Genomic DNA, 20,563 nt, shown 5'->3' with positions numbered 1-20,563 from the left:
AAAAGTCCCTAATAGTGATAGTCAAATTCATAATTTCTCAGCATTCAGATCAAAAGAGAAGCTAATCTTCTAGTGTATTACAATCTTAGTATAATTTTTCAAATTAACAACATTTTTCTTTATAAAATGGTTTCCCTAAATCATAATGAAAAAAAAGCAAAAGCATAATATTAACATACAACAATATCTCAGATTTTAAATAGGGATGTAAAAGTTATTGCCCAACTAATAATCCCTTAATCCAACTGAATGCATTTTGAATTATTTTTTATGGGAAAAATCACTTCTTTTGTCTACCATTTTGGCATTCTATAGTAGTTACATTCATGAACCAGCACAGGGTAATTGTAATCTTATTGCTCTTATATTTACAAATGTGATACCAATAGTTACCATTCAGAGCACAGATCAACATGCTGTGAATAACAATTTTTCCTAACTTATCAAAATCCAACATATATTTAAATCTTAAATTGCTCAGTTTTCAGTTTTTAATTTGCATGCCATTTTTCTACATCAATAAGAAAATTAAAATCAACTAAATAAAGATTAGAGATAATGTAATGAGAAATCTAAAAACTAATTTTAACTTGGAGGAAGAAAGAAGCAATTCTCCAAATAAATTTCACAATTTTACAGATAGAGAAATCTTCCTTTTGTCTTCTTATCTAAATGAGACCAAACTAGCACAAATTTTATTATTCACTACCAATTCATTACAAAACTTTTACTTTTCCCTGATCAAAATCTACACTTCAATGTTTGTACATAATTTTTCATTTTTGTCAAGGAAATTTTTCAATTTGGTTTCTTGAGGGCTTGCGACTAGTCTACGACAAATCTTTTTATGTAACTTTAATTCACCTAGGCAATTAAGTTCTACTAAATAATGCACAAAAGAACGCAGTGGTAAAGTAAAACATTTTCCACAAATTCAATTTTGCTTTTTCCCAAATTATTTGCTTCCTGATTTAACAAGGCTCTTTTTTTTTTTACAAGTTGGAGAGAAAAGTTGATAGCTGTACTAGTTGGTTCTTAAGCGCTAGATATGGTTTTTAATTGATGAATTTTTTTTTGCAATTGCATGTAAAAACAATCTTCAACATTCATTTTTTTAAAATTTTGAGTTCCAAATTCTCTCTCTCCTCTCTGTCCTCTCCACTCCCTAAAGCACTAAGCAATTCATTGTAGGTTATATATGTGCAATCAGGCAAAACAAATTTCCATATTAGTTATGTTATTAAACAAAACACAGACAAAAAAGTGAAAAATAGTATGCTTTGATCCGCATTCAGACTTCATCAGTTCTTTCTCTGGAGGCAGATAGCATTTTTCATCATGAATCCTTCAGAATTATCTTGCTGTATTGCTGAGAATAGCTAAGTCATTTACAGTTGATCATCATATGTAAGAAATGGGAGGAGGAGTTTTGTTTCCACAGAACTAAAGGTGTGCTTCCCTGCCCTCCCCCACCCCAGCTTTAGCAGAGACCAGGCCTCAAGGTCGGTCAGGTGAGAGGTCAGAGGCTTGTACGCATGTGCATGCTTTTTGAGAAGGCAGTCTGGGGAATTAGAGAGGCCAAACCCACTTGAACCAGTTCAAGCTTATCTAGGGTCTGGTCTTGGTCAAGAATCCAGGCCTACTGATTTGCATAATTTGCATATGTTAAAGAGGGAAAGTAGGGGAAGTAAAAGAATATAGTTTAATCCTAAACTAAGACAAGGAAAATCTAATTAACTTCACTTTTGCTTCTATATCCTTATTATCCTATTTATATAAACTATATAACCTAGGAAAACTATGTAAAAAACCAAAGATTGTAAACTAACCATGACTCTAGCAGGAGTGGAGGGAATGGTTACCCCTGCTCCTGCAGCTGTATCAGTGTGAGTGTTCCTGTGGGCACTACACACACTCTCCCGGGGAGCGTAATAAAATGCCTCCCTCTGCCCACTCTGGTCCTGAGTTCTTTGGGTATGAGTGGGCAACTCACATGGATTTTCCTAAGGTCAAGTGAAGGGAAGCAACAGGCAGCAGAAGCTCGCCAGGCTTACTCCTGGATCTTGTCTTGGGGTGTCCTGTGATCCCCACTGCGGTGTTAAGAGGGCTACCACTCTGGATTCCCTTGGGGAACCCTGTGGTCTGCACGGCCTTCTTAAGGGGACATCACATGGGACTTCTGGCCCTGTCTCGGGAGCCTTGTGATCTCACTGCCATCCTAAGGGGCCATCACTTGGGTCTTCCTTAGGGTCTGACCCCTAGGAGGCCCTGTGATCCCCACAGATTAAGAGATGGCTACCACTTGGTCTTCCTCCGGGAGTCCTGTGGTCTGTACAGCCTTCCCTAGGGATTATCACAGGGTTCTTCTTCAGGACTTTGGCCCTGCCTAGGAAGTCCAGTGATCCCCAAAACCACGTTTCTCACATCATACAATATTTCAACTGTGTACAATGTTCTCCTGGTTTGTTCTTCTCTCTGTCTCTTTGTTGCTCTGTCTCTGTCTGTCTGTCTGTCTCTGTCTCTCTGTCTCTCTGTCTCTGTACCTCTCCCTTCCCCTACCCTTCCCTTACCCTCCTTCCCCACCCCCCACCCATCCTGCCTTTCCTATTCCTAATCTGGCCAGAATCAGGAGCACAGAAATGGGAATATATAGTTTAGAAGTAATTTTTTTTTGGCCAGAAAAGTTCTCACTCTTTACCTATCTGCTTCAAAATTTTTCTTTCTCCAAATAATCTTTTCATTATCTTCTACTGAAAGTTTATTGAGAAGGCTGGCTATTTAACATGAATTGAACATTTCTTTTTCTAGTACCTGGGTAGTTAGCAGTAATTACACAAACTAGCAAAAGGTAGTTTAAATCTTTTGTTCCCTTTGTGTTCTGCAAAATAGCAACAGACTTGGCCAGAATCTCACAGCAGATATTGCCTCTGGGGTGCTTGTATCTCCAAAGAGGAGACAAGTGGTGGGACACTAGGTTAAAAATCTGGAAAGGAGCTGATAAAGAATGCCAGCACTCATTCTAGTGAAGTTGCATAAGGAGGTGGTTTTTTTTTCTTGTTTCCTGAGAAAAAAAGATGCATTGATTTTTATCTGCCTAAATAAAACAAAAACTCATTTGTTTAGGGAATTAAATCTATTTTACTCTTTAGAATTTGCAAGGTTTCGTAACCTAAGACACCAAGTAGTATCCAGGGTCATTCACTAGAATAGATATAGGATGACCATTTAAAGTGATAGAATTCAATAAGTACAGGCTTAGACAAAACAGCCCTTCCTGGAATTTTTTTTCCAATTTACCAATGAACACTAGAGATGGCTTTGTTCCAAAACAGACTGACAAATCTCATAATGACCAGTGAACTCTCCAAACAATGTTTGAGGCTTATGTCAGATTTATATGATTATTTCATAGTGTAGCATTGCCTATTTGAGCCTTACATCAGATTTATACTGAAGGACATTCTCACTCCCAGAAATCAGGAATTTAAAATGGAAAGGAGGGCAAGACAATTCACTAGACACAAATAACAGGCAAACCACCAGGAAGATTATTCTCTTTCTTATTTGCCTACAGGAAATAAAATGAAGGGGCACAGAGTTTAGGTGGGGGGAATCCTAATTGCAGTCTAGATATTCACCATAAAATAGAAGAGACTCTCCTGTTTCAACAGATTCTTCAGTCAAGCCATTGCATTTGAGTTCAGAATCACAGTGCCGTGATATCAGTCAGGGTGGCTGCCTGTCTGATTTCTGCTTAGAGTTTAATGGTTCATTTCTAATGGAACATTCAGGCACAGTAGAAAGACAGAAAAGGTACAAAAATACACAAAACACTAAACTGTAACTGTAGATATCTCAATTTAGGGCTCAAGTGTGCTGAACTCCAACTTTAGTAACCCTCCTAGTTCCTCCTCTTTAGAAATCTTCAAATAAGTCAACTCACCTAGTGCACACTGGAAAGTTCTCAGAGATGAGGATCTGAAAAAGCCCCATCTGGGTCACTAAAATTGTTACATAAATTTTCTTTAGGTCATTGACTAGCCACTGTCAATTAAGCCAGCATGAAAAAGAGACAATCAAAGTATCCACTGTATTCCAGGTAAGCACTGGGGATACCAAAAGAGGTAAAAGGAAGGCCCTGACCTAAAGAACCTCCCAATTTAAATGGGAGCAGACAAATATGTACAAACAAGCTATACATAGGATAAATATGAAATGATAAATGCTAGAATTAAATGACAAGCATTGCTAGAATTAATAGGGGTTGAGGAGATCTTCCTGTAGAACAGGGCTGTTCAAAATACAGTCTGCGAGTGTGATTTATGCGGCCTGCCTACAAGCATAGAAATTTACATGAATGCTTTGGTAAAGGAAGCTGAGCTACAGCAGAGCTCTCACTAAAATGGCAAATCAAAATATATTGTCTATTGTTTCAATAAAAACCTAAGGTTGGATTGCCCTGCTGTGGAATATGGGGCACTAGTTGAGATTTAAAGGAAACCAGGGAAGCCAATTGACAAGGATAAAGGAGAGCCTTCCAGGCAGAGAAAATGTACAGCAGAAAGAGATAGTGTCTTGTTTGTGAGACTGCAAAGAGGCCAGTGTTACTAGATCAAAAAGTATGTGTAAGTGGGTAAGATGCAAGAAGACTGGAAAAGTGGGGGGTGGGGGGAAGGAGAGAGGTGAGAGGAGAGAACTGCCCAAGTCCTTCTTTTGTAGCAATTAGGTCTTTTATACCTATTAAGGAAGGAAAGAGGACAATGATGGAAACCAGCTATTGTAAATTGGTCCTACAATTTATGCAGGGGTCATACATAGCAAAAATAGCAAATATGGAAGAAAATGGAATTAGTTATATCAATCATTAACAGACTACTTTTAGCTCATAAAAATATACTTTTAACATTTTTTTCCTGCAGTGTGTTCTGTCAGGAAAAGAATATTCTGAACTTATTACTTCCCATAATGAAGCCTAAGAATGAATTCATTTTATTTTACTGAGTTTACAATCCCTTAACTCTTCCTGATATCTTTCACATAAATTGTCTAGCTACATATCACCTCTTCTGTACCTGTGGTGTTGATTTTTAATTATTATTTTGAGATTTTTATTGATGTGCTTTGTTTTTACATTATGAATATTAGGATTTCTTTCACTTCTTGAGAGGTCTCTTGTAACAAAAGTTCATTAAAACTAGTAATACAGTGCCATTAACTGAAAGGGGATGAAATATTTCACATCTGTAGCCAACCTACCCCCCGTTACTTATTAAAAATTTAGTAGAAATAGATTTTCTCTCCCTTCTACTCTCCATCCCATTGGAGAAAAGGAAAAAAAAAACAAATTTCTTGTAACATCCAAAGATGGTCAAGCGAAACAAATAATCTCAATGTCTGTATACAAAAACACCTCCTAAATCCATCACCTCTCTGTAAAGGAAGCATGTTTCAGCTTCAGTCCTCTGGAATCAACATGGTCTCTCAGATAACAAGGGTTGGATGAGAAGTCTTATACGTGTATTATAAAACCAATAACATCATTTCATTGGAGTCGCCACAGTTTGGTAGTTTATTGCCTCATTTCTTATACAACAGTAGTAATCTATAATATTTTTATACCACAATTGATTGTCATTTTTCAATTGATGGTTTTTCCTGTAAGTTACTAGATTTTTTTTTCCCCTGAGAAAAGAGTTAAGTAAGTAGATACTAACACATCAATATTGTGAGAACAAGCAATTTTGAGGGCTTGATAAACTGATGAAGAATCAAATAAGCAGAACCAAAGAACAATTTATAAAATAACAGCTCTTCAAGAACAAACAACTTTGAAAGTAGTAAGAACCATCATCAATACAATGACCAGTCCAAATACGGTAATTCTGCTGCCATCTAACCTGTTCATTCTTTTGAGATAACTGAAAAATATGTCATATGTGGGCCAGTTGAAGGAACCATGTTGAGTGAATGGCCTGAAGAAGAGAAGATTTAGAATGATGAGAGGAGCATACATATAGTGGTCTTTAAGAACTTAAAGCTGTCATATGAGAAGGATTACACATGTTTTTCTTGGTCCCAAAGAAGTAACAGGTAGAATTTTCAAAGAAGCCTATTTAGGTTTCATGTAAAGTTGAAGTTGGGTATATTGTAGAGAGGATTCTTGGTCAGTTATCATTTAGGTTAGAGATTCTCGGATGTCTTTTCCAGTATGTGAAGTCTGTGGTCGAGTGAAGAATACCATTATCTAGTTCGATGAGACATTTTTGGATGTCAGTTCTTTCATCTGAAGTATCCCTCCTCATGTTATGCCATCTGAAAGTTAGATCAATATGGAATTTATGGCATTTTAAGCCACTGTTTAACTTGTTGAATAGCATAGTGCCAAGGATAGAGTCTTGGGGCACTCTACCACAGACCTGTCTGCAGGCTTTTTTTTTTAGCCATTTGCTAATGTCTTTCCAAAAAAAAATCAAAGCTAGGTTGGAAGAACAAGATTAAGGGGAGGCTCAGCTTAGAGAGCCAAAGGGTTAATGTGTCTAAGAGGCAAATATCTTGCCTCTAAGGAGACTCCTTAGGGCCACTTTCATGTCTTGGTTTCTCAGGCTATAGAGGAAAGGATTGAGCATTGAAGTTACCACTGTGTATACCACAGAGGCCACAATGTCTTTGGTGGGGAAAGTAGATGGAGGACTTAAATACACGCTGAAAACCGTACTGTAAAAGACACAGACAACAGAGAGGTGAGAGCCACAAGTGGAGAAGGCCTTTCTCCTGCCACCCCCTAAGGATGGCATCCTAAGGATGGCAGAGACAATGCATATGTAAGAGACCAGAGTGCATAGGAAGGGAACTGCCAAAACTGGACCACCAACAAAAAATACAATTAATTCGTTTAGACGGGTGGGAGAGCAGGAAACTTTCAGCAGGGGACTGATGTCACAAAAAAAGTGGGTTATTTCCCCCACCACACAGAAAGAGAGTTTTGCCATGAGCAAAGTGTGTAACAGAGCATGGAGATTAGTGATCACCCAGCACACGCTCACCAGAAAGACACAGAGCTGGGGACTCATGGCTGTGCTATAATGGAGTGGGTGGCAAATGGCCATGTAGCGATCATATGCCATCACAGCAAGCAGGAAGCTGTCCATGTCCCCAAAGCAAAGAAAGAAATACAGCTGTGTCAGGCACCCTGTATAGGAGATGGTGTGAAGCTGCATATGCAGGTTATGTAGCATCTTCAAGACTGTACTAGAGGACAGACCAATGTCAGCAAAGGAGAGAGTGGCCAAGAAGAAATACATAGGGGTGTGGAGGCGAGCTTCAGAGATGATGGCAAGGGAGATGAGCACGTTCCCTGCCATGGTGACCAGGTACATGCACAGAAACAATCCAAAGAAGAGGTGTTGCTGTTCTGGCCACTGGGAGAGCCCCCGGAGAAAAAACTCAGAGACACTGGTCTGATTTCCATGTCCCATGTCATTGACATGTTAAGGGATCACAAAAGACCTAAGAAAATAAAGGAACATTCCTTACATATATTACAGAGTGGAGCAGAAAGAACTAGAATAAAAATCAGGATAACCAGGTCCTATAGGAAATCCATTGGTGCCTTCATGGCTTTTATTCCATCTCCTCACCTCTCCCCTGGGAGTTTACTTGGTTCACCATTACTCTCTCCCTTCCTCCCAGTCTCTCAGCAAATCCTATCTACTTCCCAACTACCAATAAATATTCTCAGAACTCGTTTACCCTTAACAATTCTTCTCTTCACTCCCTTAGACTATAGCTCCATGTATCTGCTCTCTTTACATGCTAACTCCTGAAAAGAGTAGACCGAACTGACTTCCTCCACTCCTATCACCCTCTGATCCCTTAAATAAAATATCTAGACTCCACTGCAAAGAATGGTACCGAGCTGTGTATGAACCAATACACTGTTCTCAAGCAGTCTGTAGATCAGTGCTATTTTTGCATAAATCCAACAGAATTCTACCTCAAGGGGTAGAAGAAAAGAAGATACTTTAGCATAAATACTTTTACTATTATTTTATAAAGAAAGAGTCCAGGGATGCCCCATTTGATCAATATTGGGAAAATACAATTGCTGTGGAGCACAAAATAACTTCGAAGGCAGGGCAGGGCTGAAGCCCTCCTAAAAAGCTAGGTGGCACAGTGGATAGAATGATCATCTTGGAGTCAGTGAGATCTGAGTTCAAATCCAGCCTCAAACATTTATCAACTGCTGACCCTGGGCATCGGCTTCATCTTCCTCAACTGTACAATAGGAATATTTGTAGCCTGTATTTCCAATAGTTTTTGTGAAGATTGAATAAGATATCATTTGTAAAGCTCTGAGCACAGTGCCTCGCATGTAGCAGGTACTCAATAAATTCTTTTTTCCTTTTCTTCTTCCCTCTTTCTTTTCCTTCTATTTTCCTTCCTTCTTCCCTTTCTTCCTCCCCAGAGCCATTTCTAATGAAGATAAGCTGTAATGGCCATCAAATGCATTTTAATAAGCTAGAAAACCTTAAAACATAGGGAGTTGAAGGAAATGTTTCTAAAAATGCAATATGCAATTAGGATACATTCTGATTATGGCTTCTCTGAAACTTATTTTCTTGGCAAGTTCCCTAGGGTACCATCAGGTTAAGTGATTTATCCAGTGTGACACAGCTAGGACAGGATTTGCACCTTTTACTTCCCAATAGAAGACTAACCTATGATCCACTATGTCCTACATCAATTTCTTGGTTAGAAATTAATAATATATGCATTAAATTAGACTCTAGCTTCATCACAAGCGTGCGTGCGTGCATGTGTGTGTGTGTGTGTGTGTGTGTGTGTGTGTGTTTGAATGCTTTGGGGTTTGTAAAGAGAAGTAACAAAGTATAGAAGACAGACTTGTCTTAGGGTTAAGAAAACTGAAGTATAAGCCCTACCTCTGAAGAGTACAGATGGCAGTGCACTAGCCCATTTGCACTGGTAGAGCAAGTCTCCCTCCCTAGAGCTCCCTATATGGATGAAAACTCAGGTCTGGACTAAAATTTAAAAAAAAAGTTTTGTAAAACACCCAACTTCCACCATCTCTGGCTTAGTACAAACCTATATTACCACTCGTCTGGATTATTCAACTAGCCTCTTCACAGGTCTTCCTCTTTCTACTCTCTATTCCCATTGATCCTTCTTTTATAACTGTATTCCTACACTAAAATTCCAGTAATGACTCCATAACACCTAAGGGATTAAGTTTACATTTTTAGTCCAATATTCAAGGCCTGACACAATATTGTGCTGTATTACATTACTAGCTTTAACTCATGCTAATTCCTACAATATATTTGATTTGGGAGGCAGCTAGATGATACAGGAGTTTAGATTGCTAAACTGGAATCAGAAAAGACCTGAGTTCAAATCTGCCCTGAGATTCTTACTATCTATATGACCTTGGGCAAGTCACTTAACCTTTATCTGCCTTATTTTCCTCATCTGTAAAATGAGTGTTATAATAAGAGCACCCACATCCCAGAGTTGTGAGAATAAAATGAGGTAATATTCATAAAATGCTATGCAAACCATAAAGCACTATGCTATTTATTGTTGTGATGATGATTAGTATTACAAACAGGACAACTGGCCATCTCTGCATTGGTTCTCTACTTTTAACATACCTTTGTTCAAGTTTTTTCTTATACCTACAGCTCCCTCACTTCCAGCTGGCAGTTGGATTTCTACTCCATCTCTGACTCTCATTAAAAATGTTTTCACTCAGTAATGTCTTGGACTTTGCAGAGAACCTAGTTTACACCTTGGTTATACAACTGCTATGCACCAAATTTTTTAAAGTCTATTTGTTTAACAGAAGCAGTATGGTCATAATGGATAGAAAGCCTAATGCTGAAAAATCTAGATTCTACCTCCACCTGTGACACATACTGCCTGTGGGACCCTGGGAAGTTACTTAACCTCTCAGTGGTCATATGCTCTCCAAGAGCACAAGTTTCAGTGCAATTATAAACTTGCTTTGGTCAAGGGCGTCTCTTCACTAAGGAACATCCCTTAGCCAGTTAAATCTCAGGTTGGGACAAAAAAAAAAGAATAGTATAATAAAAATACAGACAGAACATTAGATTTTTTTTGCCATCCTCTACCTTCAAATGTTTTTTGTTGATTTCAGATGTTAAGAAAGTATCACTGAGTGCATAATACTTCCGACACCACTCCTCTGCTCCAGATGATAGGAATTTAAAGGCTGGTTTGGAGGTACTGGGGAACCCCTCTGTTTCAGTTAGCGGAAGCAATGTGTTCTACAGGCTGTAGATCTCTGGATTGCACAAGTGACTTGGAAGGAAAAGCCTGTGTCCTCGGTCTTGGCATTGAGAAGCACAAGTGTGGGACTGTGGAGCCCCACACTGAGCTGGAGTGAATTGAGGAACAGATATCTGACTCCTAAGGGCAATCTCTCACTCCTCCCTCCCACCCCCTCCCATCCCCAGCAGATCAGAGCTCTTGTGTTCTTACCTGGCGCTGTGACAGTCTCTGGGAAAACAATCCCCAAAGATTTATTAGGGAAGACAAGTAATTTTCTGACCATCTATATTGTCTCCAGACCTTCCCCTCCTGGGGCAGAGGGGAGAGTCCCCAGGATGAAGTTCCACATTGTTTGTGCTCTGAGCTCCTCAGAGCAGCTAATCTTCCATTATCTTGGGGGATTCTTCCTCTGACACTGGGAGTAGGGGACAGGAGAAGGCCGTGTTCTCAGAGCTGGACCCTCTAGGCTCTGAATAGAATCTATTTCCTGAACAGAATCCCTACCTCCAAAATTTTTCTGGTCCTAGGGGGGATTTTAGTTTTTGTTCCATATTGTCTATCCCAGGCCTTCTTTCACCATACTCTACAACTGGAACATGGAATGACAAAGTAAAACCAATTGAACACTTACTATATGCCAATACTGTGCCAGGCACATGAGTAAGAAAGATAAGAATGAAATCATCCCTGCTGTGAAAGAGTTTCTATTTTATCAAGGGAGAAAAAAATCTATACCAATAGGTGTAAAAACAGTTAAACTAAATTCCAGGTCAAAGTGAGGCATGAACATTAGCTGCTCTTCAAGGATCAGGAAAAGCCTAAACTTAGAGAATGTTAGTTTCTTTTCAAAATATTTAAAATATTTTTACTGATATCTTTGGTGCTTATATCACCTACATTTCCCAATGTATCATTCCCCCCTTTCCACTCAGAGGGAAGGACTTATAAGAACTAATAAGAATAAAAAATGGGAAAGAAGAGTTTATCAACATTTAAAACAAGTTTTTGACATTCTGTGCAGTATATCACATCCGTATTGATTGGTATCCAGCTTTCTGAGGACAAGTTCCTCTGCCTTTACTTAACCTTGCTGATTCATTCAATGATGGTGGTGATTGAGTCCATTATTAGCCCCATTCTCAAAACCTTTCTAGTGTGGTAGAATTTTGCTAAGCTTGTGCAAGTGGCACAACCATTGAGAAGCTGGGGTCCCCTTCATGCCATGCTGAGACTTTAGTAGGTCTTCAGCAAAGCAACACACACACACACACACACACACACACACATTTTAGTCAATCAACTGCATTTATTGTCTACTATGTTCCAAACATTGTGCTAAGTTCTGGCAATATAAAGAAAGGAAAAAGGTAGAACTTCGACAGCTTAGAGTTTAACGGGGAAATGGCATGCAATAACTATATGAAAATAAGCTATATTCAGGATAAAAAAGGAAATAGTAACATGAGAAGACACTTGATTAAGAGAAGTTGGGAAAGGCTTCCTATGGAACAGTGGTATCAAACATATAGCAACTGAACCACTAAACAATACATTAGATTGCCTGCCACCACATATTGACTTAGAAAACCACAATTTAATATTTTCTATCCTTTATTGTATATATAATATATATATATATATGTATATATATATATATATATATATATATTTATTTTTTCCCAATTTCATTTTAGTTTAGTTCTTGCCATAGTATAGCTCCAACTCTGCTGGGGCAGCATGTTTGACATCCTTCTTGTAGAAAGTAGAATTTTATCAGATATTTGAAAGAAACTAGGTTATCCAGGAGGTGGCAATGAAGAGGGAGAACATTTTAGGCAAGAGAGACAACCATCAACAATCCCCGGAACTGAAAGATGGAGTGTCTTGAAGAAAAACAAGGAGGTCAGTGTCACTGTATCAGAGAGTAGATGGTAACATATAAAGTATAAAAAGACTTAGATGTAGGAGGGAGCAAGGTTATGAAGGTCTTTAATGCCAAACAGAAGATTTGTATTTTATCCGTGAGATAAAGAGCCACTGGTGTTTATTGAATGGGGGGATGACATGGCTTTCCTGAATCCTATGCTTCAGGAAATTCACTTTGGTGTTTGAATGGATATGTGGAGTGAGTGAGAATGAGGAGTCAAGTATGAAATGGAGCATGCAAACTTAGGTGGAAATAAAAGGGTAATGCTCTGGACAACAACAGGGAGTTTTGAAAGAAGAGTGGATTCAAGATAAAAGATTATAAGTCCAATTTTTGACTTGTTGAGTTGGTCATACAGTTGAAATACAGTTGAACATCCAGTTGAAAATGTCCAATAAACAATTGGTGATGTAGAACTAGAGCCATATTTTCACTATCTATTACATGGAGAGGTGGTGAAGATCAAGACCCTATCAATCAGAATCACATCAAAATTTCTATTTTCCAATTTCATGATAACTTCAAATTCACCAAGTTCATATTTTGCCAAAATGTTATCTATAAAGAATTCTAATCAATTGAAGGAGAAGACAAAACAAGGTCCAAATTTGAAAGGAAAGTGGCATTTACCAGATTATCTTTTTATATACAAGCAGGATTCACATTTTAATTCAGTCCAGTTTAAGAAGAATTTATTAGGTGCCTCCTATATGAAAAGCCCTGTGCTAGATGTGGAGGATAAAAAGATGAAATTAAAAAAAATTTCCTCTAAGGGAACTGAGGAAAATGGAACAGCAAGTTGTAGGGAAATTGACTCTATCTTGTGACTCAATTCTGGAGCTAGTTTAGTTTCATTTCTATGCAATTATGGGTTTAGTTCATAATGTCCTCATATCTTCTGAGAATATTAATTTGTGGGAATTGTGAGAGGACTTTATTCCACTGTTTGAACCTAGCCCTGCATGACTAGGAATCTGGATCAAACTTTACCAATTGCTTAGAGACTCTTAACTGAGCACCTATGCAGACCAGAAACCCAGTCAGATTCAAACATTGATGCAAGGAGTTTTCTCACAATTATATATCTCAAGAAACTAACATGTCTTATCTGAAAATTCGCCCCATATGAATCAATCAGTTATTTTTTTCCATGTTTCTTAGATTGAATACAGACATTTGAGGAGAGTGGAACATGTCGTTTTTATTTCAGGGAATTGTACCTGTTTGCTTTCTCCCTCCTAACTTGGAAAGTCCCTAATCTTTCCTCCAATTAGAAATCAGATTACCTAATTTTGTATCCTGGTTGTTTTCTTTTAGTTAATTGGTATTATTTGATTAATTGTTTTTAATGTATAAAAAATCTGTCTTCCCTGTATTTGGGGTCCAGTGCCACGTTAAAAAGGTCTGACCTTGATTTATAATGCAATTTGTATGCATTGTTTAATAAATTGATGTGCTCAGAAGCTTCAACCGTTGTTTCCTCAATCATTTCATCTTTCACCCGCCACACCTCCTCTCAAACAGCTTTCATAATATTAGGTGAGCAATAGGTATAGGATAATTAAAAGGATCCAGAAAAGCGACATTCAAACAGGCAAGCAAATGCAATATGTTTAATGATGTGGGGATATAAACAACTAGAAGGATCAGAAACAATTTTCTGTGGGAAATGGCACATGAATTGAATCTTGAAAAAAGCTGTGAATTCTAAGAGCCAGAAGCAAGGAAGGACAAAGGCATGTAAGGAGGAGATAGAATATATAGTATAGAAAATATATTCCTGAGACGTCAAATGGGCTGGCAAATAGAGTGCAAAAGAGAGAATATTGTGAATTTAGGCTGGAAAGGTAGTTTAATCACAATATTATAAAAGGAGGGCTTAGGAACTCAACTAGTCCCATGTTTGTCCTAGCACTTACGGAACTCCACTTCACTAAGTGGACATGACATGGAAGTGCTGAATTTTCTGTGGCCAATGAGGAGTGGCCAACTTGCTATTTTCCAGCTCTGCTTATTTCTGGGTGGCTTCATCAGTCTATGGGGTATAGTTAGTTTTCTCTACTCTCTCAGAATCCGCTTGGAGCCACCATGCTGCTGACAGAATCCTGCCTCTCTCTCAGCTGGTTATAGCTTACCTAGTTCTAGTGCTGTGGCCTTGGCATAATGAACAGGAATATGTCCGTAGAAATGGATAGAACAGAAAGAACTATGTGATGCTTTACTCCTAACATGAAAACAATGAAAATTTTCTTTTAATTTATGTAAGATAGTTGATCAGGTGAGACCCAAAGTCTATTGATGCTTCTCCTCCCCCCTCCCATCCCCAATCAACTTGATGAGATTTATCCCTAAAAGCAGTCATCTGAAGGGCACCTCCCAGGAAAGTGGATTTGTGCACAGCTGTTTTGCTGATTGAACTTCAGAGATTGGTTGGTTGAAGTTTAAGAGGAATGACTCTCATCAGCAAAGCCTCCCCTTCTGTAGTTAATATATGAGTGTGCTGTGAAACTACTCATCACTTTCTTCCTATTTACTTTCCCTCAAGCTTTTTCCCTCTTGGAATTCCAGACCAAAGTATATTAAAGGTTGGAGGGGAAAGAATTTGTTTTTATCCCCTGCAACCCTAAGTCCCATTTGCCTTTTTGTGCTTTTCTGTTTCTTTTTTCTCAGATTGTCCACTACTGAATTATCTCACAAGTATTTCTAATTTACTCACATAATTTAGATAGGTGGGATGATATAGTGCAGAGGTGTCTACTGTGACAAGTGGCCCCACAATAATTTCTAGTTACAAATGATTAAAATCTAATTGAAAAATATTTAACAAAATAAACAAAAACCCAATTCAACACAGCTAACATTAATGTATAGTTTTCTAGGTCTATATGAGGTCAACAGGGATCCATTTCTATTTGAGTTTTATACCACTGGTGTAACGTACACAGAATTGGTATGTGGGTAGGAAGGACCGATCTTAATTCACCATTGTAGTATACTATGTGGACAAGTCACTTGGTTTTCAGTTCCACAGGCAACTTTTTAAGGCAGTTGCAGAAGAGGTGTTGATTTTCATTGAATGAGGGAGTTCCTCTAATGGAGCTGTATATAGTAATTAAATTATAGATTCAGTTAAAAAAACTAACAAAACTCTTGAGAAAAATATTTTGTAAATAGTAAGGTGCTATAAAATGTGTAATGTTGGTGATAATTGTAATTGTCAAATGAATAATAGAAAAGGCAAATTGTCTCAAAGGAACGGTTCTCATTCATCTGGATTTGGAATTCTATGTCCACATCTTACATTACTTGACCTTGAAAGCTCAGGACCTTGCAAATAAACGCTAGGTTGCTCAAATGTGCCAGGAGAAGAAAGAGGGAGTGTATGAAGCAAAAGTTTGCCCAATTCTGGGAGAGCTATAGGTCAGTAGGGGACTGGTAGGCAAAGTGACAAAATGATGAAAATGTGTTCTGAAGAGATATTAGGTACTGCAATTTAATCTGTAGGGATCAAATGTTGGAGACTGAAGGGCTCTTTGATCCCTGGGGATATAACATGGATAGTGCCTCATGGAAATGAATTGAGAACCCACATTAAGGGTTTGGGATTCCTTGGAGTAGTAGAGTCTGGTACTTCAGATTAGGATAGCTCATATTCTCCCTACCAGAATTGGAAGAAGCACCTGGCTAGAGTGAGACTTGGGTCTTCCTGAGGCTAAGGGAGAAATCTTTGACTCTTCTCTATTACTTCAATCAGTCCAGAGTGGAAGCCAATTCCAAAGCAGAGTGGGTGTTTCACAGTACAGGAGTAAGTGATGATTCACAGATGCTGCTCTAGATGTTCAAAGCAGGGAGAGAGATTCCTAGAAGCCAGAAAACTCAAAGGTGGTTTCATGGAGGAGGGAGGCCTTATTCTGGACTTTGAAGACTGGCTAACATTTAAAAGAAACTAAGGGAGCAGATGAGGGAATTCAAGGCTGAGAAAAAAGCATAAGTAGAGGAAAGGAGGCAGGCATGACAATTATGTTCTACCAAGGTTTGAGATAAAAGAATAAGACCCTTAAATGTTAACTCTCAGAGAAGGAAAATTAATATGAAAATTTAAACTCATATTTGTTTGTTGATGGAATAGCCATAATCTACATGTAGTGGGTATGGGACATGAAGAGAAGAGCCAACTTAAGAATGGGGTATTTCTAGGAGCAATCTTCCCCACCCTTACCCTATGCCCCAGGGTCTCAGACACTGACTAACTTTCTTAGATGTTTGGTATTTAAAAGATTCCCAGGAAATAGTTTAGTCTTCTTGTAATTTACCCATTATTTTCCCCCAGGGACTCTTAAATGTGCATCCCCTTATGGTACAACCCCAGGGCTCATAATGCAAGTAGTCAAAATTTCTTGACATCTTCATTTGGTTACTACACAGACAATTCATGGTCCTGGGTTACCTCTCCCTAGCATCACATTTCCATGTGATCCCCACCAACACATTCTGGGTCTATTTCTTCCATACTATCTCTTTCCTGTGTTTCATCCCCTCACAACCTGAAGTGATAATAAGCTATAGTTGTAGAAATTGTAGAATCACAAACTTAGAATTCAATTAAATTTGACAAATATATATTAATTTACCATTATTAAAGAGTTACCTTACAGAGCATCTAGTCCAAGGTCCCATTCAGAACTACAATTTGCTCATGTCTAATAAATGGTCAAATAACTTCTGGTTGAACACTTCAAGTGATGGAGAGAGCAGCACATCCCAAGGTAGTTCAATCCATTTCTGGGAAAGTTCTAATAGTTACAGCAATCTTCATCAAATTAGATCAGAATATATTTCTTTTAACTATTGGACCTAGTTCTTCCTTCTGCAGAAAGAAAAAAGCATTTATGGGATCTCCTGTCATATGCAATCCTTCAGCTACTCTCTGAAGATAGAAATAATGTTCTGCACATATCTACTTTTCTCCAGTCTGCTCATGATCTATATCTCTAAGGTTGTCATATGATATAGTGCATTGTTGAAACTTTCCTTTTACTGATTATTCCCACTGAGGTGTAACATCTGATAACATTTGATTGTGTCACAAAGACCCCAGGGATGATTGATCCACCATGCTCTCTACTTTTCAGACTTGACACTCCAACCCAGCTAAAGCCCAAAATTTAATAATGCCTTCTGTGGACCATTTATAGGTAGCATTCACACAGTATTTTAATGTTTACAGAGTACTTTACAAATATTATCTCTTTTATCTTCACAACAACCCTGGGAAGTGGGTACCATTATTCCCATTTTTACAGATGAGTAAACTGAGGCAGAAAAGTTTATTGACTTGCCCAGCATAAGAGGGTCTGGAGCCAGATTCAATTCATGTTTTCCTAACTCCAAGCCTAGCATTCTGTCCACTTCACTGCCTTTAAGAACTGTTATAATTAGTACAGGAACTACTTTGACTAGCAAAGGCCTCTTCTTATTCCAAAGAAAATTTTCAGAACTCTCTAAAAATAATAAGGAAAATAAAACCATATTTTTAAAACTGGAAGTTTAACTATTTTCTACTTATTGCACTGGTGCTGAAGTTTTATGTGAAGACAGAATGAACTCTCCAGCTTATCAAAGGGTGGCTGGGAAGAGAAGACAAAAGATTTGCCAAACTGGCATTTAGGTTCCTAGGGTCTGGCGTCATCTAATGTCATTGTCTGCAAAGCTATTCCTGTTGGAGACTGTCCTCTTTCTTCATTAAACTTTATTCCTTTTCCCTTCCTTAAGCTCCAAGAAGACTAATAAATTAATAGATATGTCAATGACAAAATGATTGAGAAACACTACTTAATATTAATCCTGGGAACTTGCATTACTGTCTGAGCTGAGATCATGGGGCCCCAATCCTTAGCAGAGAAAACCCATCTTAGCAGAAATCCCTTAGTAGTAATAATGGAAAACCTCACTGAGGTGTAGTTGCATGGAACCCCAAAGTTCCCACCTCCAGAGTCACTAATTTCCTTTGCTTTTCACTCCTTCAGGGTCCTACATAACAAATTACTTTTCTGTGGAGACAATCTTAAAAGATTGATTCCTCATTTTGAAATATTTAGAAGGGACAGATACAAGTCTATTAAATATCAAATAAAGGAACATGGCATTGTTCATTGAATGGCATGACACTAGAGTTAACCAGTTCCTGCTCCCCCCCCCCAACCCCTTTGACCTCAACTTAAGTTCAAAAGATGTAATTTAAGGAAAATATAAATCCTTCTAAACACAAAGTAGGATGTTGGTGACAATCCTCACACAGCTTCTTATCTTTTTTAAATTATATAAATCTCTGGAGTTGTTTCCTCATCTGGAAAATGAAGATGTAAATTGACCATCATTCTCAGTTCAAAAAATCATTAATTTTGTTATTTTGAACTATGAAATCAGATTTTCAGTGTAGAAAGTCATTCAGAGTTTTTTTTTCAGAGTTTTTCAGAGTTCCTTCCTAGTTTCCTTCCTAATTTAACCTATGCTTGATTACTAGCCCCTTCTACAACATTCCCAACAAATGGCCATTTAGTCTCTGCTTGAAGACCCCCAGTATGGAGAACTTGCTACCTTATGAGGCATCATTATCTTACTTTTGGCAGATCTAATTTTCTGAAAGTTTCTCCTTAGTTAAAACCTGCCTCTCTGTAACTTCTGTTCCTTGCTTTGAGTTTTGTCCTCTAAGGAAGGGCTTCTTAAACTTTTTCCACTTGTGACCCCTTTTCACATTTCTGCTGCCTTCCTTGGCTTTACATTGCCCTGAGAGCACAAGCAGCGCAAAGTATGCATCCTTTGTGTTCAGAACCAAGGCTGCAGTGAAGTTGCCTGATGCAACACAGGCAAGCACTACCAGCAACATCTCCAATTCATTACATATTTGATTTTTAATTAATTTTTGGTCATTGTGTGTTCAGAAATGTTTTACTGTTGCCAAATTTTTCACAACTCCATATGGAACCATGACCCACAGTTTAAGAAGAGCTGCCTAAGGCCAAGCCAAATGAATCTTTCACTCTACAGACCTTCAGATATTTGAAAAGAGGTGTCATATTGGTGGAAAGTTTTTTTTTCTACATATTAAACATATAGATTACACATTTTTTCACAGATTCTCATCTTCCATGACTTTTTTTTTCCTTTAGTAGTCTTCTCCCTCTTCTCTGGATATAGTCTAATTCATCAATAACCTTCCTATCAGAACTAGACACTAATCATGCATTATATTCTAACCAAGGCAAAGTGTTATGAACACATTACTTCTAATAATGAAGCCTAAGATAGAATTGGTTTTCTTGACCATATTTATAATCCCCTAAATCTATCTGGTATTTTTCAAATGAATTGCTGTCTAGGTACAAATCTGTCTTTTACTTATGATCTTTAGCTTTAATGATTCTTTTTTAAGTTTTATAAATGTATTTATAAATATATTTTCTTTTTATATTGCAAATATTTCCAAATGATTCCCACTGATTTACAAGTCTTTTGTAACCAAATAAAATGAATAATCTAAATCAGTAATATAGCAACCTCAACTGAAAACATATGTAACATTTCATATCGGGATCACCCCTCTATCCTCTATTTAAAAAAATAATGCAAATCTATTTTCTTTCCTTCTGAGCTCTGCTACAATGGGAAAAAGGAAAACAAATTTATTAAAACAAACATGAATAGTCAAGCAAAAGTTCCCTGTAGTAGTTGTATACAAAAATATTTGTCCCATTCTATAATCTGTCACCTCTCTGTACGTGACAGCATGTTTCATCATCATATTGAGCCCTCTGAAATGATGAGTGGTCATTATATTGATCATAGTTCTTACAGATTTCAAAGCTTTTTGTTTTTATAGTGTTATTGTTATCGTATAAACTGTTCTCTTGAGTCTTCTCTTTCACTCAGCATAGGTTCATAAAAGTCTTTAAAATTGCTTATTGCTATAATATTGAAGTGAGTACAAATTTTGCTTCTAGCCCTGCTCACTTCACTCCTACTTTCGTAGTGGAAAAAATCAGCAGAAACTAAGGGAAGATATTAGGGAATCATTTGTGATAAATTAATGTAATGGAGTACTACTGTGCTATAAGAAATAAGGAAATTGATTACTTCAAAAGGATATGAAAAGGTTTATATGAACGATGCTGCTGATTTTCTTCAATATAAGAGCTAGTCTTCACATTTCTCTCTATTAAATTTGGTCTTAACTCAAAATTTTTATTTGCTCTAAAAGTTCAATATGAGTCAATTTAAAGCCAAAAAAGCTAATGATATCTTGGACTGCATTAAAGGGGAAGAGGCCCA

The 20,563-nt window shown here is 37.7% G+C and overlaps 1 protein-coding gene and 1 pseudogene across 2 annotated transcripts; both read right to left on the bottom strand.

Moving 5' to 3' along the window:
• The window catches only part of LOC118841651, a 1,013,973-nt pseudogene that overhangs the window by 100,462 nt on the left and 892,948 nt on the right, over positions 1 to 20,563 (bottom strand).
• On the bottom strand, positions 215 to 7,475 carry LOC118841660 (olfactory receptor 1N1-like). Of its 2 annotated transcripts, XM_036749237.1 has the most exons (2): positions 6,548 to 7,475; positions 215 to 252 (listed from the first exon to the last, which is right to left on the bottom strand). In XM_036749237.1, the coding sequence occupies exons 1-2, from the start codon at positions 7,473 to 7,475 to the stop codon at positions 215 to 217; spliced, it is 966 nt and encodes a 321-aa protein (XP_036605132.1). The 2 variants fall into 2 exon arrangements, with proteins under 2 accessions (XP_036605132.1, XP_036605133.1); XM_036749238.1 differs by lacking the exon at positions 215 to 252 and having other exon boundaries at positions 6,537 to 7,475.

The sequence above is a fragment of the Trichosurus vulpecula genome, chromosome 3, assembly GCF_011100635.1.
Source record: "Trichosurus vulpecula isolate mTriVul1 chromosome 3, mTriVul1.pri, whole genome shotgun sequence".
NCBI lineage: Eukaryota > Metazoa > Chordata > Mammalia > Diprotodontia > Phalangeridae > Trichosurus > Trichosurus vulpecula.
The sequence above is the reverse complement of the archived record's forward strand: the minus strand, read 5'-3'. Positions and strand labels throughout refer to the sequence as shown.

Excerpts from the sequence above, each read along its gene's own strand:
- LOC118841660 (XM_036749237.1), bottom strand. The coding sequence starts at position 7,475 with ATGGGACATGGAAATCAGACCAGTGTCTCTGAGTTTTTTCTCCGGGGG. Across the intron at positions 253-6,547 it reads TCTCCTTAGAGGCAAGATAT|CATTCAGTTGGATTAAGGGA; the intron begins TTGCCTCTTAGA and ends TAATTCAAAATG.